The sequence below is a fragment of the Gambusia affinis genome, linkage group LG21 (genome assembly GCF_019740435.1).
Source record: "Gambusia affinis linkage group LG21, SWU_Gaff_1.0, whole genome shotgun sequence".
Lineage (NCBI taxonomy): Eukaryota > Metazoa > Chordata > Actinopteri > Cyprinodontiformes > Poeciliidae > Gambusia > Gambusia affinis.
The window spans coordinates 10,985,194-11,005,777 of NC_057888.1; the positions used below are offsets into that span (position 1 = coordinate 10,985,194).

The 20,584-nt window shown below is 38.0% G+C and overlaps 4 protein-coding genes across 4 annotated transcripts; 3 read left to right on the forward strand and 1 right to left on the reverse strand.

Annotated features, from left to right (window-relative positions):
- The first annotated feature begins 73 nt into the window (after positions 1–73).
- On the forward strand, positions 74–10,568 carry flt3 (fms related receptor tyrosine kinase 3). The gene is made up of 24 exons (XM_044104372.1): positions 74–292; positions 2,426–2,502; positions 3,231–3,382; positions 3,474–3,595; positions 3,727–3,838; positions 3,916–4,058; positions 4,208–4,362; positions 4,487–4,622; positions 4,736–4,904; positions 5,718–5,818; positions 5,893–6,004; positions 6,085–6,293; positions 6,374–6,486; positions 6,563–6,695; positions 7,347–7,451; positions 7,546–7,656; positions 7,746–7,902; positions 8,040–8,143; positions 8,231–8,349; positions 8,595–8,717; positions 8,821–8,932; positions 9,022–9,121; positions 9,234–9,339; positions 9,491–10,568. Exons 1-24 carry the CDS (start codon positions 262–264, stop codon positions 9,710–9,712), a joined length of 3,024 nt encoding a protein of 1,007 aa, XP_043960307.1. The 5' UTR covers positions 74–261; the 3' UTR covers positions 9,713–10,568.
- A 115-nt stretch (positions 10,569–10,683) lies between these two features.
- Positions 10,684–16,086, forward strand: LOC122824133 (receptor-type tyrosine-protein kinase FLT3-like). Its single transcript, XM_044104374.1, has 14 exons — positions 10,684–10,891; positions 11,522–11,598; positions 12,210–12,361; positions 12,453–12,574; positions 12,706–12,817; positions 12,895–13,037; positions 13,189–13,343; positions 13,462–13,597; positions 13,711–13,879; positions 14,997–15,097; positions 15,172–15,283; positions 15,364–15,575; positions 15,655–15,767; positions 15,844–16,086. The coding sequence occupies exons 1-13, from the start codon at positions 10,864–10,866 to the stop codon at positions 15,735–15,737; spliced, it is 1,602 nt and encodes a 533-aa protein (XP_043960309.1). The 5' UTR covers positions 10,684–10,863; the 3' UTR covers positions 15,738–15,767; positions 15,844–16,086.
- Positions 16,087–16,149: 63 nt separating this feature from the next.
- Positions 16,150–17,055, forward strand: urad (ureidoimidazoline (2-oxo-4-hydroxy-4-carboxy-5-) decarboxylase). Its single transcript, XM_044104376.1, has 2 exons — positions 16,150–16,465; positions 16,564–17,055. The coding sequence occupies exons 1-2, from the start codon at positions 16,291–16,293 to the stop codon at positions 16,911–16,913; spliced, it is 525 nt and encodes a 174-aa protein (XP_043960311.1). The 5' UTR covers positions 16,150–16,290; the 3' UTR covers positions 16,914–17,055.
- A 442-nt stretch (positions 17,056–17,497) lies between these two features.
- Positions 17,498–19,539, reverse strand: pdx1 (pancreatic and duodenal homeobox 1). The gene is made up of 2 exons (XM_044104375.1): positions 19,129–19,539; positions 17,498–18,060 (listed from the first exon to the last, which is right to left on the reverse strand). Exons 1-2 carry the CDS (start codon positions 19,505–19,507, stop codon positions 17,672–17,674), a joined length of 768 nt encoding a protein of 255 aa, XP_043960310.1. The 5' UTR covers positions 19,508–19,539; the 3' UTR covers positions 17,498–17,671.
- Positions 19,540–20,584: the final 1,045 nt, after the last annotated feature.

Below are 20,584 nucleotides of genomic sequence, written 5' to 3' on the forward strand. Positions count from 1 at the left end.
TTTGTATATTTACCCTTCATGGTAACTAGGGATTATCATATTCCTTTATCCCATCAGGAATATTTCCTGTGGTTTCAATGTTTAGATATGTTTTTCGTTCTGCTTTTTGAATATTCTGGACATGTGACAGAAGTCAGGGCGGAAGTCTTTGCAGTACTACATTACTTCCTCTTTCAAAACATACTGGTTCACATCCCGCACAGCAAAGTTTCACAGTGCCGTCTAAGGCGAAGTATGTAACCCAGACTACCGGGAAGCTTCATGATGCGGAGAAAGAGATACATGATTGCAGGTAAGAGGAGGCATTTAAGTCATGTACACATTTGGTCTCATTTGTAAATATTTATGTTTTTTCCCTAATAATTTAAAAATGACCATATATGTAAAATACATAACTGACTTGACTGAAATGTCTAAATATTGGAAGCTTTATTTGAAGCTAAAACAATGCAATGAAAAGAATAATTTATTAAAAAATGTAAAGCAAGTCTATTTGCACTCACTTATCGGAATTGAGTAGTAACACATGCAATCAACTTACAAAATAAGGAACTACATATGTACTTGGTAACATACAGTGTTAATAATCATGTAAATATGAACATTAACACAATAAGACTTTTTGAAATTTTCAATAGTCAGATGATTTTTTTTTGCAAGTTGCTATTTTCTATGCACACACATCTTGCAAAAAAAAAATTGAAGTTGCATATTTCTTTTTTAAGTATGCTATTTTCAATAACTCTGCAGTATTTTTTGTGTTGTAAGTTTCCCTTACTGTAATCTTGTTTTAAAAAAAGAATTTTTAACCTCAGTTTAAACCTACTTGCTTCTATTTAACTTTAGCTTGCTGCTGGTACATCAGAATTTTTCCACTGCGGGACAACTAGGGATAGTTCTATTCTTTTCCATGATTTTTATTTTTATTTTATTTTAGCGGACATCTAACGCTACCTGATATATAAAAGTGCTAAAGTTTCCTCCTCGGTGTTGATGAAAGTATGCTGCTGTTTTTGACTATACTATTTTTATTGGGCTATTTTGGTTTGACTGACTGTAAAAGTCCCGAACGTGCAGAATGCATTATATCTTATTTAAAATAATGCAAAGTTTAAAATAATAATAATAATTAGTCCACAAATATTACAATTGTGAATGCTTGTTTAAAAGGAGCAGTTATGTTAATAAGTTTTTTTCAAGTATTAATTTATTTTTAATCCAATGTATATCATAAGCGGCTAGAAAGGGCATAAGCCACAGGTGTTCATTATGCGACAAATAAGAACTGCATTGTGGTCAAAGTTGAATCTTTGTGCCAGTTTAAAAATTAACTCACTCAGATTACATCTATTAGACTTTTTTAGTTAGTGTTTTTTTGTTGTTGTTTCCTTTGTGGGGAGTTGCCAAAGAACATTATTTGTTAACTTTTAAGTTATTAATACTGCGACAGACTGGCGACCTGTCCAGGGTGTACCCCGCACCAGCAACCCTCCCGACCCCATTAGGGACGAAGGGTGTTCAGAAAATGGATGGATGGATGGAAGTTATTAATATCAAAAAGTTTAAACCAATTTGGAAATAAAAGGTAACAGTGGTGAGCAGTCCACCCAGATATGTCTGCGTTCTGCAGGTAGATTGAGTAATGCTAGAGTCACTTTGCTGGACAGATGACATGATGACACCATTATGACTGCAACTCATAACATTATCTGACCCAAGTCTGTTCAGATTCTCCATATCATATGAAAATATAATGAATATGTTCAATAATGAATACAGATGGGTGTGTTTTTTTCTTGTGTTAAACTGGTCAGAGTGATTTAAAAATCAATCTTTACAGTGCCTGGTAAAACTGGCCAGCGGCCTTTGGACCTTTTCATATTTTGCTATATTACAAGCTTCAGTGTATTTCATTGGACTTTTTTGTGACAGACCAACACCAAGTATTGCCTGATTGCAAAGTGGAAGGAAAGTAAAAATAAAAAGACTGATAAATGTGACGTATATTAAGGACCCTTGAGTCAACACTTTGCTGTTCAATTTTGGATATAAAGTCATGTGCAAAGTGGTGCTAGTTTGCTGTTGTTTGATCTCTGCAGCTCCTCCAGCATTACAAGGCTGCTTTTCTGACAAATTGGTCACACTAGGGTTAGTGATTAAGAGATTAAGAGTGGGATGAATAATGGCTTTTCTGACAAATAATAGATTTAAGGTTAAAAATCACGTCTTCCTTCCTTTCTACTTCACAACTACGCACTACTTAGCATTTGTGTCGACATGACTTTCCGACGCTTCGGACATATATTGTGAATTGGTGCCATGTAAAGAAACTGAACTGAATTGGATTTGTTAAATAAATACTGAAAACTTACTGAGTTTTATTAGTTTCAACTCTAATTTAATTGATTTCTGTTTGTCGTTTCAGCTGCTCTCCTGCTGTGTGCTGTTAACGCGCTCTGCTCTGACGATGATGCGAATCAGAAATGTGTGTCGAGCTGGGAGGTAAAAGAAAAAGCTTCTCAACATTAAAATGGGGGGGTTGATGTTTTAAAAGTGACACAAATCAAACAAAACATTTTGGTTTTCTTCAGAAATAATACATTTATCTTGAAAATTATTGATTTTTCCCCCTCAACAAACTAAGAAATATTTCAACCATAATTTGTTGGCTTTACAGATTAAATTCTAAGTCAATACTTACAATTCTAGAGGAAATGTAAGTATTAACAATTTTTCCCCACAAAACAATATGTGTTTTAGCTATTGTAGCCCATACTTTAAACATCATTATTAAACTGCTTGTGGGACTGAAACCAAGCTGTTTTGCAGAGAAGTATGAGCAAATTTCCCCCACAGAAATGTAACAGGCTCATTACCAGAAGCTACTGCAAAAGACTGAGGGTAGTTATTCCCACGAAGCTAGTTATGAAGTTTATGGGACAATTGATTTTTAATATAGGGCCATGAAAGTTTGTATGGATTGTTTTCTCAAGAAATTAAATCATGACTTTAAATGGGAAATTTAGATTCATCCTGGTTATCTCGGTTTAATGTAAAAAACGGTTTCATCTAAAACATCAAAACATAAACACCATTAGGGGTAAATTCTTTATCACAACATAAAGCAACATTAGTGCAAGAATTGCCACTGAACCCAACAATTTTGCTAACAGTGACATGTTTGGAGCGTCTCTGTTCAAGGGGATTGAATACTGAATATTGCCTTCCAGGCGGATTGCTTTCAGCCAGCTGACCACCTGAATGACTCTGATCCTGTCAGCCTGAAGTTGTCAGCTGGTAAGAAACTCCTCATCTCTCTAGAGGGCCTTCCTGATTATCCTGTCTGCCAGTGGGGAAGAGAGCAAAACACACTGATGAACTTGTGAGTGTATCTTTAGATTTATGTGCTTGTTGATCGGTGTGCTTCTTTTCTTTATGTGTGTAAAGTTTGACATTCTCTTAAACTTCTCCAGAAATGAGAGTGTCTCCATGGTCACACCAAGACTTTCAAGGAAGGATTCTGGGATGTACAATCTGACCTGTAAAAGTCAGGAGAGGACCATTTTCTCAAAAACTGTTGATCTTCGTATCCTTGGTGAGTCGTAGCTTCATCACTTCTCATCTTCATTAAGACTCAACTAAACAGAGAAGCACAAAAATGTCTTAATACAGATAAATTAGTGGATTTAAAATGATGTTAATCAATGTAATTCACACTCTTCCTAGAACGTCCTTCAAAACCAAAGCTGTCTCTGGATCACATGGATAATCCAAACGTCTCTCCTTATTTTAAATGCATCTCTGAGGGTTCTCCAAAGCCCAGTATTAAATGGTCTCGGTAAGACAACCAGATTCTCTGTTCATACATACATAGTTTTATCATTTCATTCTCTGACTATCAGTCTTTCTTCTCAGTCCATCCCCAAGGGTTGAGAATAAAGATATTGATGATTGGACAGCACAGAGCTCAGACACAACTACGAACTATGTAGAGAGTGGAGCGATGTGTTGTGCCACCAACGATGAAGGACAAGAATGCACCCACCTGTATGACTTTGGTAATTACATAAAAAAAAGACAAATATTAGGAAATGTTTTAACTCAAACAGTAACCCTGAGCAGAGAAAGAAAACAGCCCTCATCTCAAGATTATTCTCAAAAAATATAAATAAACACATTGAATAACTTGAAGTGTTTTATGTTTCAGACTTAAATACTGCCTCAATGAAACCAGATGAGGTTTCTAGTGTGACCATAAGTCCCAGTGAGCCTTTGGTGCTTCGCTGCAGAAAAAATGATGATTGTAGTTCTAAGTGGGAACATGATGGCCAGGTTTTGGCAGAAACCTGTGCAGAGAATGAGGTACAGTGATGAAAACTATGATTTTTGTTTTATTATATTCAAATACACCCACATTAACCACAGATTTCAACTCATTTCAAATACATTGTTCTACGTGATTATGATTTCAATGTTTTTCTTCCAGATCTGTATTAAAAAGGACAGACATGGGAAGCGCTGCATGGTGTATGTCTTCATCAGATCAATAACCGCACAACACAACGGCACATACACCTGCAAAAACTCAGGCGGATCTAAATCTGTGGATGTTCACGTTATGGGTCAGTAACAGCTCTTTACACAAACTATTACTATTACCTTTTAATAAATATTATTTTATATTTTGAATCAATAATATACATCTGTTGAACATTTTATTTTCTTGTCTCCTCAGCTGAGAGCTTCCTCTCCTCCCAGCTGCCTGATCAGTTTGTGATAACTCAGAACAGCTCCTGTTTACCTGCAACTGTTTCCTACCACCCAGTGCTGCAGCGCTGCTACTGGGAAGCTCCTGATGGGAGTTTCACTAAATGCATCAGAGAAGAGAATGTAACAAAGCACAGGTAGTTTCATAAAGCAATGCCTCAGCAAAATAATCACTTTTCAAAGATAATTATATAATATAAGTTTTATCATTAAAATATTTTTAAATTTTCTTTTCCATTGAGGATTTTCATTCAACCCCTTGTTTAAAATTATAAGTCAGTTTAGAAAGTCATATTGCCTTTTTTTCTGAAATGGTGTAGGCATAAATTACAGTCTGTTGATGCTGTGGTTCTATAAAGTACATAAAATGCACTACCAATCTGATTTTTTTAAATTAGAAATGACAAAATTAAACATCCTAATCCATTCACTTTACAAGTCCTCCTGTGCAGCGTCACATAAAATTCTAATAAATACATGGAAGTATTTATTAAAGTGTGGGGTTGTATTGTGAATAAGTTCAGTGGATATTAATACTATTCCAGCAAAAATGTAGAAAAAGAGTAGGCAAGAATGGCTTGAAGGAAAAGATGGGCTTGAGCAACTGGTAACCATTGGGGATGAGGGCAGATGATTTGGACCCATCTTGCATTGCTTACATCTTTACTTTAAAGTAAAGATGTAAGCAATGCTTTAAAGAAAAGTTGGTCAAAAATCCTCCGCAGTGATTTGAGAAATTTATACAGACACGGTTAAGCCTGTCGAAACTGGTTCTGCAAGTATGTATTTTGTTTATCACACACAGCTTTTCCACTTTTCACTATTTATTATCATTGGACGGTAATCAACATTCAAAACCTCATACTGGTTTTGTCTCAAACCCCAAAAGGGAAATTGTTCAGCTGTCCTTTTACCATATTAACCTGTTGGATGTGCTACTATTTTCTCAGGACTGTGAAGTACTGTGGACCATTAAAGTCTGGAGTGTATAAACTACACCTGGAGGCTGGAGGAAAAATGGAAACAAAGAACACAAGTGTTTGTGTTGCAGGTATGTAACTTGTGTGTCATTGTTAAACTGCAAATAAATACAGCATCACCTGTAATTTAAATTTTCCCTTCTAGAGAAACAAGGATTATCAATCAAGAAAACAGATCATTACCTTGTTGTTGAGACTGTGAGTGTCTTGCCTGCTACCTCTACATGGAGGAGGTCAAGTTTATCAACCAGCAACAGGTGAGTAATACACAGCAGCTCAGCCCTGAGACATCAGTAGGCCTGATTGTTGAAGCTCAGTGATCTTTGTCTGACTGCAGCTCTGAAACAAACCCATCCTGGGAAGTGATTGAGAGGAAGAATCACTCAGTTTCTGATGGCTTCTGTAACCAGAAACTCACCAGCAATGTGAGCATAATAAATGTAAAGGTTGCAACAAAATTTCAGTTTTGCTTGACGGACCAAGCTCGGTCCAGGTGCAGTGGGGATTATTTTGAGTTCCCAATCGTCACACCCCAACCCTCCATAGGTAAGACAAGATCATTTACCCTCGACATTCATTCAATAATGTTGTTATAACTTACTTCTACCATGTTTACATATTTTTAGCTTATCAATCTTCTGACGGTCACTTATTAATGCCACTGAAAATTGGCATAGTGGTTCTGTTACTGACTCTGGCATTAGTCTCAGTTATGCTCGTGTACTACATCAAGAAAAAGGTATGTGTAGCACACGGCATCAACACAGACACAAACAAAACCATAGGAGTCACTAAATCATTTTGGTTTTCAACAGAAACCACAATATAAGCCTCAGCTTCAGATGATCCAGATGGTTGGACCTAACGACAACGACTACATCTACATCAATTTCAAGGACTTTAATTATGACAAGAAATGGGAGTTTCCTCGGGAGAACCTGGAGCTTGGTAGGAGTCAGACCACCTCTTTAAATATAAAAAGAGACTAAACAAATACTTTGATAATCAACTCAAAAACAATTTATTACAGTTCTGTCCAATGAAATGCAGTCAGATATGATGGATTTGTTTTTATGAAATTTCTATTGTGGATGCAATACAGACAAATGAGAAAGGTGAACCCATTTTTCCCAGGAAGTGTGATCTTTACTGTAGCTGAAATGTTTATCATGGATAAACATAATGTCAGTCTTGATGTCTAAAATGTAAATTTTTGCTCTAAAAAACTAAATGAGGTCTGTTTGGTTCAAATATCAATCCCTAGCAAATAAATGTTAAAATATCTTGTTATAAGTGAGGCATCAAGCTACCAGTATGTAGCTCTGCATGCATGAGCCAAATGCAACAGTACAGAAAAAGATAGAGATGGAGACTACAACATGCTGCTGTGGTTACACAGATAGTTCTCGTATCAAATATATGTCTGTGAATCATACAAACAGAAGACATCACTTCCTCTCATGGATTTATTTTCTCTCTTTGCTTACTGGATACCCTGGGGGTTTTTTCACCACTGTAATCAAACCACACTGGATGTCACTTGTGAATAACAATAATCTTAACAAAAGTTCTCAGAGCATTTCTGTGTTCCTCCCTCAGGAAAAGAGCTGGGCTCTGGAGCTTTTGGCATGGTGGTTCAGGCTACAGCTTATGGCATCAACAAAGCTGGAGTCTCGCAGCAGGTGGCCGTCAAGATGCTGAAAGGTCAGTGTTTTTTTGTGTGTGTTTTTTTTCACAAGCCAGTTTCAGAGAGCCACAGATGCTACATCAGCTGCTGATATCTATCTTCACTCTGCAGAGAAACACGAGTCTGTGGAGAAGGAAGCTCTCATGTCTGAGCTCAAGATGCTGACTCACATCGGGCAGCATGCCAACATCGTTAACCTGCTCGGCGCATGCACAGAGACAGGTACGTTTGCAATCTTCTGATGAGTTTAATAGTTGTTAGGTACATGCAATGCAACTTTATGATAATTAAAAAAAACAACCTCTCTCTAGGACCCATATACCTGATCTTCCAATATTGCTGTTATGGAGACCTGCTGAACTACCTGAAGAAGAGCGGTGATCGTTATAACAAGTCTGTGACTGATGCCTTCAGCAAGGACCGTTTCAGCAGCCTGTATAACAACCTGCAGCCCAAGAAAATCTCCAAGTAAGAATTAAAAAAATAAACAGCAGAAAGTTTGTATTATTTATATTATCTACATGCTATTTTTCAATTACTATGGCAAGTCAAAGCCTCACTGGATAAAGTACACCGGCATTATATCATTTAATGTTTGTTTTCAGTGAGCTGGTCACAGCAACAGATGACTACATCCCCATGCATGGCATCACCACCAGGGGGCAGGAGGACGTCGCTGTCATCACCTTCAGCTCCAACGACATGGAAGGTGAAACGTCACATCAAGAAATGGAGTGGATAAATAAGAATGTGTCATCATTTAAATGGATTTGTAATTAAATTGAGGTTTTGCCAGATCCAGAAATGTACGAGAATGAAGCTGATCAGATGGAGCAGCAGGCCCTCACCTTTGACGATCTGCTCAGTTTTGCCTTTCAAGTGGCCAAAGGGATGGAGTTCCTCTCTGCCAAGAATGTAAGAGACAAACTCTTCTCTTGACTCAGTGAAATTAAATGCAAGCCACACTTCTCAGATTGGTATTTGTAAAGAACGTTAACGTTATTGTTGTTGTTGTTATTATTATTATTATTATTATTATTATTTTATTTTTGATTTTTTAATTATTATTATTATAAGGATCAGTGATGTATAAATTTCATCTGGTTTGGTGAGTGATGTAAAAGTCAAGTTAACGATTGCTGTATGCTGTCTGTTTTTAGTGCATCCACCGAGATCTAGCGGCTCGAAACGTGTTGGTAACAAAAGGCAGACAAGTGAAAATTGGAGACTTCGGGCTGGCTCGAGACATCGACAATGATTCCAACTATGTTGTGAGAGGAAACGTATGTGATCTGATATTAATCTTACTTTGTAGCATCAGTGTGTCCAGTCTTGTTTCCATTTACTTTATGACGGTGAGGGTTTTTTTATTGTTGTGTTTTTTAGGTGCGTTTGCCAGTTAAGTGGATGGCTCCGGAGAGCATCTTTCAGGGGATGTACACCATGAAGAGTGATGTCTGGGCTTACGGCATTCTGCTCTGGGAGATTTTCTCACTCGGTACTTTTCACAGAAGATCACTGAAGCAACACATTTTAACTGCACATAAAGCTTTTATATTGTATTCGAAATACACTCTTTGCTTCCAGGCGTCACTCCGTATCCAGGTGTTAAAGTGGATCACAAGTTCTACTCAATGATTGAGAGAGGATTTAAGATGGAGTGTCCATACTATGCCAACGATTCTGTGTAAGTTTCTTTACATTGGATGCTATCTATCTGTCAGCCATAATAACCGATTTCATAATCTAAGGTTCAGAGCTTTTCCTTCCACTTAACTTCTTTTCTTGCCCATATGCAGGTATAGTATTATGTGCAAGTGCTGGGTTCTGGATCCTAACAGCCGGCCATCTTTCTCCAAGTTAGTGGACTTCATTAGGGGCCAGCTGATGGACGTGGAGGAAAAGGTACGAAGCAGTAGAGAAAAATCAAGTGATTTTCTCTTGATTTCCCTTTAGTTATAAAAATATTACTTGGAAAACAGACAGCTGTTGACAAGTACTGTCAACAATTTTATGCTTCCTTTTCTTTGTTTTTTGTTTTTGTTTTCTTTTTTAGCTCTACCAGATCATGCAAGACCAGGATTTCAGCGACTATCAAAATGCATCAACCATTGGGGACGTTTCAGCATTGGTGAAAGAAAGTGAAAGCAAGACGGCAGCAGCCAATGACTACTGCAAAGCCAACCAGAGAGAGGAAAGCCAAGCTGAGGCGTTAAAGTCAGAGGCTGCAGGGGAAGATGAGGAGAAAGAGCCTCTGAACCCGTCTAATGGAGAGTGATCTCCAACTTAAGCTATTTTATCTGCATATATAACATATATAACAATCTACCTAATGTTCTGCTCATCAGATCTATCAAAGTAATATACTGGCTTTATTTTCTTTTGCAAATATTATGAGCATTTTAGATTTATATTTGCGTTTAGTTGAACAAGCTTGATTTAGCATTAATTTATACACATATGGGATCTGTGCAAAACTGCATCACACAACGTGATGCTGCAACCACCATGTTTCACGAGGGGGGACGGTGAGTTCAGGGTTATACTTAGTGTTGGTTTTTTGCCACATTAAATACTGTGGAAGTAGGCCAAAATGTTCATGACGTTCTGTTCATCATAATTATCAAAATAACACACTGGTTTTGTTATTATTATTTTCCACATATCATGAGTATTTGATCCTTGTTGTTATGTTGAGTTACACTTGTTTTATGTAGAATTTAATATATTGTTTTGCTTTTTTATACTATCACCTGCATTTGCAAGGATGCTTTATTATATATGAATAACGAGATTTTAATGGTGCAGCTAAAACTGGAATACACTTTTCACTATGAATAAAGCTTTATCAGTGACATACAGTAATTTATAGACGGTACATGTTGTGATTATAATGTAAGAATAAAAGAAAACATTAATACTGAACAAATATAGGTTCACTTGTATATCCTACTCCTGTCAGTTTTAACATTTGGATTGAAAAGCACCATTAACTATTACAAGCATCTTAAGCTCATTATAATCACACATATATATCAGTTTATCACATTATTTTATGAACTCTACTGTACTTTAAAATATCATGTATCACAGCACTGAAATATGTGTCATATAATAAAGACAGATCATCTGGAGTGAAGATGTTTTCTTTCTTTCTTTCTTTTTCTATGGTGTTTGCGGATCTCAAATGGTTCCATTTTGTTAAGAAAATGAAATTAATTAAAGTCATACCCAAGAGATGGCAGAAGTGCAGCACTGCTGGATGCTGACTGCCGTTAAAAATGTAAGAAGAAGAAAAGGTATGCTTGCCCACCAGTCTATACTTGCCCTCCAGTTTATGCTTGCCCTCATTGCTTACAGTGGTATGCGTGAGCTTCACAGCGCTATCTGATGCAGACTTTGTAAATTAGACTGCCAGGAAGTCTCAAAATGCAAAGAAAGAAAGTTACAATTGCAGGTAAGAGGCAGCATTCAAGTCTTTTCCTTACAGCAAAAAGTTAAGGGCGACACCCCGCAGGGGCAGTTAGAGCCCCCGGGCACCCCTGTTTTTCACCCCGTCTTTTTGGACGGGCTGTACTGAAACGAAATGTTGCGCTTCTGTACAATAACAATAAAAGCATTCTGATTCTGACATAGCAAAAATTATTCAATTATTTGGTCAGTACAATAAAAAGAATAACAAAGTAAAAGATCAAGATCAGTTAAGCTTACGGAGAACATATTGAAGAGGAAATGCGTTTGTTCGAAGTAAACGCGGCATACGTAATGCCTGCAGCTGCCGCGCCTTTGCAGAGTGTCCTGTTGTTTTCTGCTAGCACTCTGACTGCCGAGCTACAGAGCAGCGAGCATGGCTCTGCATCCTGGGTACACATATTCATAGAAACTGTAATATTATTCGTTCCACCATAACTTTAAAACGTTATGTGCAGCAATCAGAAATTCAATGTATGAACTGTATTTGTCTGTCTTGAAAACAAAATACAGCAAATTCATGTAAAGTGAGAAAATACTTTTGAAAATTGTTTCTTTTGCTTCTCATTATAAATTTTCAAACCTAATTTAAGTGTAATTTTTTTGGTCTTTTCAGCTGTTCTCCTGCTGTGTGCTTTTCACGCACTCTGCTCCGATGATGTTGATAATCAGAAATGTGTGTCCAGCTGGGAGGTAAAAAAAAAAACCTTTTCAAAGCTTTTCAAACTTAAAATATGATACTGATACCTCCAAAGTGATACGAAAGAAAAACATATTTTTTTTTCTTCAGGGATAACAAAATGTGTCTTGAAATATTGATTTATTTAGATTTATTTATTTATTTCAGCACAATAACAACATGTATATTGTTGTTTTGGTTTTGCTGAGCAAATAACATTTCATACAACATTTGCTATTAGCTAAAATGTGTACTTTTGTTATCATAACCTGGTCTTTCAAAATTATCATTACACCAGCTTACAAAACAGCATAAATCACTGTGACACCAAAGAGCCTTCGGAAGTTTTCTAATTGTCAATGTTTTTTTTGTTGCTGTTTTAAAATTTTTATAAGCAGGGCCTCATATTGACTGGGAAAATGGGACAATTGGTTTTTTACATATGCCAATAATAGCTAGTACTGATTTTTTCTTATTCGTCATTTTAAACAGGAAATTTGTACTTATTCTGGTTGTGTTTGTTTATACTTTATCACAACATAAAGCAACACTATTTAAAGAATCACCACTGAGCACAAAAAGATTCTCTGTTAAGGAGGATTAAATGCTAAGTTTTGCCTTCCAGGTGGATTGCTTTCAGCCAGCTGACCACCTGAGTGACTCTGATCCTGTCAGCCTGAAGTTGTCAGCTGGTAAGAAACTCCTCATCTCTCTAGAGGGCCTTCCTGATTATCCTGTCTGCCAGTGGGGAAGAGAGCAAGACACACTGATGAACTTGTGAGTGTATCTTTAGATTTATATGCTTGTTGATCGATGTGCTTCTTTTCTTTATGTGTGTAAAGTTTGACATTCTCTTAAACTTCTCCAGAAATGGGAGTGTCTCCATGGTCACACCACGTCTTTCAAGGAAGGATTCTGGGATGTACAAACTGACCTGTAAAAGTCAGGAGAGGACCATTTTCTCAAAAACTGTTGATCTTCGTATCGTTGGTGAGTCGTAGCTTCATCACTTCTCATCTTCATTAAGACTCAACTAAACAGAGAAGCACAAAAATGTCTTAATACAGATAAATTAGTGGATTTAAAATGATGTTAATCAATGTAATTCACACTCTTCCTAGAACGTCCCTCAAAACCAAAGCTGTCTCTGGATCACATGGATAATCCAAACGTCTCTCCTTATTTTAAATGCATCTCTGAGGGTTCTCCAAAGCCCAGTATTGAATGGTCTAGGTAAGACAACCAGATTATCTGTTCATACATACATAGTTTTATCATTTCATTCTCTGACTGTCAGTCTTTCTTCTCAGTCCATCCCCAAGGGTTGAGAATAAAGATATTGATGATTGGACAGCACAGAGCTCAGACACAACTACGAACTATGCAGAGAGTGGAGCGATGTGTTGTGCCACCAACGATGAAGGACAAGAATGCACCCAGCTGTATGACTTTGGTAATTACATTTAAAAAAAAGACAAATATTAGGAAATGTTTTAACTCAAACAGTAACCCTGAGCAGAGAAAGAAAACAGCCCTCATCTCAAGATTATTCTCAAAAAATATAAATAAACACATTGAATAACTTGAAGTGTTTTATGTTTCAGACTTAAATACTGCCTCAATGAAACCAGATGAGGTTTCTAGTGTGACCATAAGTCCCAGTGAGCCTTTGGTGCTCCGCTGCAGAAAAAATGCTGATTGTAGTTCTAAGTGGGAACATGATGGCCAGGTTTTGGCAGAAACCTGTGCAGAGAATGAGGTATGAAAACTATGACTTTTGTTTTATTATATTCAAATACACCCACATTAACCACAGATTTCAACTCATTTCAAATACATTGTTCTACGTGATTATGATTTCAATGTTTTTCTTCCAGATCTGTATTAAAAAGGACAGATATGGGAAGCGCTGCATGGTGTATGTCTTCATCAGATCAGTAACCTCACAACACAACGGCACATACACCTGCAAAAACTCAGGCGGATCTAAATCTGTGGATGTTCACGTTATGGGTCAGTAACAGCTCTTTACACAAACTATTACTATTACCTTTTAATAAATATTATTTTATATTTTGAATCAATAATATACATCTGTTGAACATTTTGTTTTCTTGTCTCCTCAGCTGAGAGCTTCCTCTCCTCCCAGCTGCCTGATCAGTTTGTGATAACTCAGAACAGCTCCTGTTTACCTGCAACTGTTTCCTACCACCCAGTGCTGCAGCGCTGCTACTGGGAAGCTCCTGATGGGAGTTTCACTAAATGCATCAGAGAAGAGAAAGTAACAAAGCACAGGTAGTTTCATAAAGCAATGCCTCAGCATCTCAGAATAATAATTTTTCAAAAATAATTACGTAATATAAATGTTATCATTAAAATATGTTTATATTTTCTTTTCTGTTGAGGATTTATTCTGCAGTGACATCATTAAAATGATATGGGTTTTTTTCAAAGGCTATGAATTTTAAATTAAATAACTGATATTCAGCCCCTTTACATGTCTAATATAAATGCAGCACAAAAGCAACTGCCTTCAAACGCCAACAAATTATTTGCTAAAATCCACCTGTGTATAATCCATCATCAGAATAAATCTTTGATTGTTTAAACAACAATGAACAAAAAGCATCATGAAGATTAAGGAACATAAAAGACAGGCCAGAGAGCAAGTTCTCAGGCAGCTTAATGAAAGGTCATGTAAGAAAACCGTTTTTTTATTGTTTGTTTTTTTCAAAGTAGAGTCAAGAAATGTGCTACAAATCAGATTTATTGTGTTTGTAAAAAAAAAAACAAATTATTAATAACAAAACCAAATGTCCTTGTGTTTTCACTTCACAGTTATGCAAGTCTTTCTAGTGTTGTGTCACACAAAATCCTAATCAATGCATTAAGTTGTGGGGTTGCGTCTTGAAGAAGTTCTTCTATCTAAAAAGAATAAGGCAACACAATTAGGGTTTGCAGAAAAGAATCTGAAAGAACAACAATATTCTGACAACAAAGACCTGCATGTTAGCAAAAAAAAGCTCAAAACAACTTGCAACCCGTCAATCTTTGAGCCCGTCTTGCAGCCAAAGTGTCGACCCAAAGCTCCTCTGTATTTAAGTATATTAGACCTTAAAGTGAGGTCAGTCTAGTAAGTGGGACACAGCTCCTCTATAATGATGTGAGAAACTTATACAGAAAACAGTTATTGCTGCTAAAACTGGTTCAACAATCTCTTCAATTATAGGGCGTACTTTGTTTTTCACACACAACTTCCCCACGTTTCCTTTTTATTATCATTGGCTGGTAATCTACTTTTAAAGCCTCCTAAAGACCAGATATTTTTTTTTATGTCTCAACCCCCAAAAGGGAAATTGTTCAGCTGTCCTTTTACCATATTAACCTGTTGGATGTGCCACTATTTTCTCAGGACTGTGAAGAAATGTGGACCATTAAAGTCTGGAGTGTATAAACTGCACCTGGAGGCTGGAGGAAAAATGGAAACAAAGAACACAAGTCTTTGTGTTGCAGGTATGTAACTTGTGTGTCATTGTTAAACTGCAAATAAATACAGCATCACCTGTAATTTAAATTTTCCCTTCTAGAGGAACAAAGATCATCAATTAAGAGCACAGATCATTACCTTTTTGTTGAGACTGTGAGTGTCTTGCCTGCTACCTCTACATGGATGAGGTCAAGTTTATCAACCAGCAACAGGTGAGTAATACACAGCAGCTCAGCCCTGAGACATCAGTAGGCCTGATTGTTGAAGCTCAGTGATCTTTGTCTGACTGCAGCTCTGAAACAAACCCATCCTGGGAAGTGATTGAGAGGAAGAATCACTCAGTTTCTGATGGCTTCTGTAACCAGAAACTCACCAGCAATGTGAGCGCAATAAATGTAACGATGTCAACAAAATTTCAGTTTTGCTTGACGGACCAAGCTGGGTCCAGGTGCAGTGAAGAACATTGGGGTGGGGTTCCAAACCCCACATACCAGGCCTCCGTAGGTAAGACAAGATCATTCACCCTCGACATTCATTCAATAACGTTGCAACGGCTGACTTCTGTCACATTTTACATTTTTAGCTTATCAATCTTATGACGGTCACTTATTAATGCCACTGAGAATCGGCATATTGGCTCTGCTCCTGGCTCTGGAAATAATCTAATTTGTGCGCTTGTACTACATCAACAAAAAGGTATGTGTCACACACGGCATCAGAATAGACACAGGCAAAACCATAGAAGACACTAAATCATTTTGGTTTTCAACAGATATCCCAATATCAGCCTCAGCTTCAGATGATCCAGATGGATGGACCTAACAACAACGACTTGTACTGAGCTGAAAAGAATTTCGGGAGAAGAAAAATTCTCTTATAGCGCTGTGGAATTTTAATTGTTTGCTAAAATAAATAAATAAATATAGAACATTTTTATTGCTACACCACAATGATGTGCTATTATGTACTAAAATATTGGAATCCCAATAAAATACATTATGGCTTGTAATTTGAACTTGAGAAGACATTGAAGTTTACAGGTGAATAGTTGTGCAAGGCTCTCTATTTCATGACGTCCCGTTCTGTGCTTTACAGCCTCTAGGTGTCGCCAGAGATCAGATTTTTGCCAGTTGAATGTCCAGCAGTGCGTTAACCTGTTTTCAAAAGTGTTGTCCGAAGGTCATTAAACACTACCCGTACAACCAAAAAACCTGTTCCCATGGACATATTGGCAGTAAATGCTCTTCCTTATGAAGATTTTGTAAATATTTTTGGTAATGTCGTGGAGAAATGTCCTCTAATAACAGCTGCCGTGTGGACCCGTCGTCCATTTACGAGCTTAAACGCTTTAGAAGCTGCGATTAATGAATTCATCGATGCTCTCCCAGAGTCGGGTGAGGTTAAAGGATTTTTGCTGTGTTTCACGCATATTGTATTTTTATTTATCATATCCATACTGGGAGCAGTATAATGAGTCACCAGATGTGTCCAGGTAAGGAGGGGATCCTCAGGTGTCACCCGGACCTCGCGGGCAAGCATCTCCACAGCGGTGCGTTGACCCGGGAGTCCCAGGAAGAGCAGACCCGAGCCGGGATGGACGCGCTGAGCTCCGCGGAGGCCACGCAGATGGCGCGACTGAACGAGGAGTACAAGAGGCGCTTCGGGTTCCCGTTTGTCATCTGCGCGCGGATGAATGACAAGGTGACCATCTTGCGCGAGCTCTCTGAGCGCTGCCAGAACGAGCGCGCGGCGGAAAGGGCGCGCGGCATTGGGGAAGTGAAGAAGATCTGCCGCCTGCGTCTCCAAAGTCTCATGGTCTCTGACGCAACAAACAAGTTATAAAGCCTAGATCTCTATGCCAGTTTGACCACATTTAACAGGGAGCTGAAATACTTCAATACTTGTATATGTTTTTATTTCAAAGTTAGCATATACTTTTAAACAGTGTAATTAATAAAGTATGTGATTTTAACATATATACACAGGTGGATGCTGATATCTGGAATGTACACCATAGTAAAACCTGTTGCCTACTTGTTTATGTAACTTTGAATTGACTTGTGCATATAGATAGATAGATAGATAGATAGATAGATAGATAGATAGATAGATAGATAGATAGATAGATAGATAGATAGATAGATAGATAGATAGATAGATAGATAGATAGATAGATAGATAGATAGATAGATAGATAGATAGATAGATAGATGGATGGATGGATGGATGGATGGATGGATGGATGGATGGATGGATGGATGGATGGATGGATGGATGGATGGATGGATGGATGGATGGATGGATGGATGGATGGATGGATGGATGGATGGATGGATGGATGGATGGATAGACAGACAGACAGACAGACAGACAGACTGACTGACTGACTGACTGACTGACTGACTGACTGACTGACTGACTGACTGACTGACATCCCTGGATGAACGGCGCCCTGGGCAGTGAGCCACATTTCCCATGTTAAAAAAAAAAACACTGGAATGTATGAGGGGATCTTGGCAGCTTGGCAGCTTTATCTTTGTGCATCAAAAATATATATATATTTCCTATATAATCCGATTAAGAGCGAGTGCTGTCCACGTCTATGCTGGTTCTCTGGACCCCGATGCCGACAACGTGTGACCATGCAGAGGGGAGACAGGGGGCGTGCTGGTGTGAGGTCCATTCGAGGAACACACCCCTACCCCCGCAGTCTCTCCCTGATCCCCAGAGGTGATGGAAGAGTCCTGGTCCGGCTCAGACCCCCTTGCCTTCCTCCGGTCCTCCTCCTTCTTCCACTTCATGCGCCGGTTCTGGAACCAGATCTTGATGTGGCGCTCGGTGAGGCTCAGGGTCAGTGCCAGCTCCACGCGCCGCGGCCTCGAGATGTAGCGGTTGAAGAGGAACTCCTTCTCGAGCTCCAGGAGTTGGGCGCGCGTGTACGCGGTCCTCGTGCGCTTGTTTTCCTCTGCCTCGGTCATCACGTAAGACCCTGGAAAACAAAATCAGATTCCGAGTCTTTTATATGATGTAATTCTGTTTTTTTATTCTTTAAGCCACTTCAATAAAACTTTTTTTTTATTGGGATTGTGGTGAAACCTAGAGCAGAGCCAAATAACTGATGATAAAATCAGAAACAAGTTATGCAACAGAAACAAAACAATAAATTTATTATTTATGTCAAGGCCAAATAACATATTATTTATTTAAAACTAGTTCAATTGAAAATGGGAACTATTGTAACATCTTGATAATTTTAGTTAATGTTTTTTTTAGTTCAGTTTATTTAATTTTACTAACCTAAATCAATATGATTATTTAGTCGTTTAGCAATTTATGTTTTTTTCTTAATTTTTTCTCCTCCTGTTTTTATGTAAAAAGCTATTTTTCTGCTCGTTTTGACTCTCATAACCAATAAGTCAAAATATATTTTATACACAACCAAAGTTATTGTTAAGAACTAAGAAATCAAACGTGCATTTATTTAATCATCTTAAGTATGGGTAGTTTGTAAGTTTGATTAAACAGGAAAAAAAAATACACAGTTTCTACTAATATATATTAAAAAACTTTTACAAATGCATCATGTATGTATATATACATATATATATATATATAGTTATATAGTTATATAGTTATAACTAATTTAAAATCCATGATGAGGAAAGCGTTCGAGCATTTTTACTTCAATTATTCATTGTTTTATTTACAGAGTGAGAAGTCTTGACAACATTTATATGTCAGCTTAAAGATTACACACCATAATAATAATCTATTTATATTTTTAAATGGGTATAATTTCCTCATAAGTTATAGTGTTGCTACAGGTTTAAGTTTCAGAATCTACGCGCTGCAGTATCAAGTTGTGGCACTATAGCAAGCGCTGATCTTTTATTCCAAATACAGTAAATTCAAGTCCTCTTCTAGATGTCAATAAAGGCCTCAGAAAGTCAAATAGAGCTCAGATTTATTCATTGATTCCGCATTGAGGGTCCTTGAAAAAAAATCATATAGCCTACATTTATTTTATTTTCTCGATTTATATGCGGGTTTTTTGTACCTGTCCATTGGCCCTTCCAGGTGTGCGAGTGGGATTTGGTGGTCTTCATCCAGGGAAAAGGGAGGTGATATCTGTTCTGCTCTCCTGCGTCTATATAACCCGGAGGCTGGAGTGTCGGCTGCTGCTGGAGGCCATGCGGGTGGTGGAGCGGTGGCACGCCCGGATCCTCCCGTATGCCGGGCATGGTGAAAGCAGCAGGAGCTATCTCGGGAAGGCTGGCCTGTTCCAGGGTCCCCAGGGACGGCGGCGTGTACACGGAGTGCACCTGCCTGCTCATGTAAAGGCAGGGCGGCGGACTATAGTCATCTCCCGGGGATCTCTGGTAGGCGCAGGAGTCTTTAAAAACCTGAGAGGGGTAGAAGGGGTCTTCCCGATTCATGGTTGAAGAGGACCCGAGGCTTAGTACCTGAGATCCTGCCTCGGCGTGGACCTTCAGCTCTTACGCACCTGTGGCGCAACTCCAAGGCCCCCGCGGGCTCCGCACAGGTGTGTCCCTCTGACACCATGTGACCCTGCGGCGCACCAAGCCATTGGTTTCACTGTTTGCACAAAACGGGAGAGCTACAGCGGCCAGTTTCCAGGAGATTCTGAGCAGAGCGCGTAAATCAGTGCCGCTCTACAAATACAACAACGTTCGCATCCACCTGTTTACTTCCCCCAGACAAGAGGGCGAGTGAAAATCTAGCATCGACAATTGTGAGAACAAAAAAACACATTTTAGGCCTGCATGCGTGCAGTTTATAAGTGACAGCAAAAAAAAAAAAAAAAAAAAAAAAACTCAACTGTTACTCTATTAGATGTTCATATAGTTTACAGAAATGTATCGGTTATATTTTATAAAGTCTTTGAGATTTATCTACAGTTAATGCGACGGGTCAACCTTGAGTTTCGATGTTTGCACTGATTGATGGCACTTTCTCTTTGCAAAAGTTCCTGAAGGTTTTATATAAAGTCTGCTTCACACTCATACCTGCATTCTTCAGAAAGCATTGCACTGGTGGCATCCCGATCTTAGTTGTACTCTCTTTAGGAGAAGGTCCTTGAATATGATTGACTTTCTTGGGTGCATTGAAGCTCTCGTCCCAGCAAATGACTTTATTCACTTAAACTGAAAGTCTTTTGATGCACTTCAGCCAAAATGACTTCTACTGTCCTGGATAACTAGGTCATTGAAATTATGTTAGCAAGTTATTTTGTGGAAGGGCTTGTTTCATTTTTCACTAACTGCCATTAACTTTGCAAATTTGTTGTGTTTCATTTGATTCTTTCTTCATAGCAATCGAGACTAAGAGCAAATTGTTAAAATTGAAGCAGTAAAGTACAGACAAAAGGTCACTGAGTCTCAAAGCTTTTGCCAATCCCTGAAATGTTGCTTCAGTGATTTTATTCTTTAAAAAATATTACAAAGCTCATTATAGATATATATTGTTTGTATTTGGAGAGTGTTAAGTTTTTG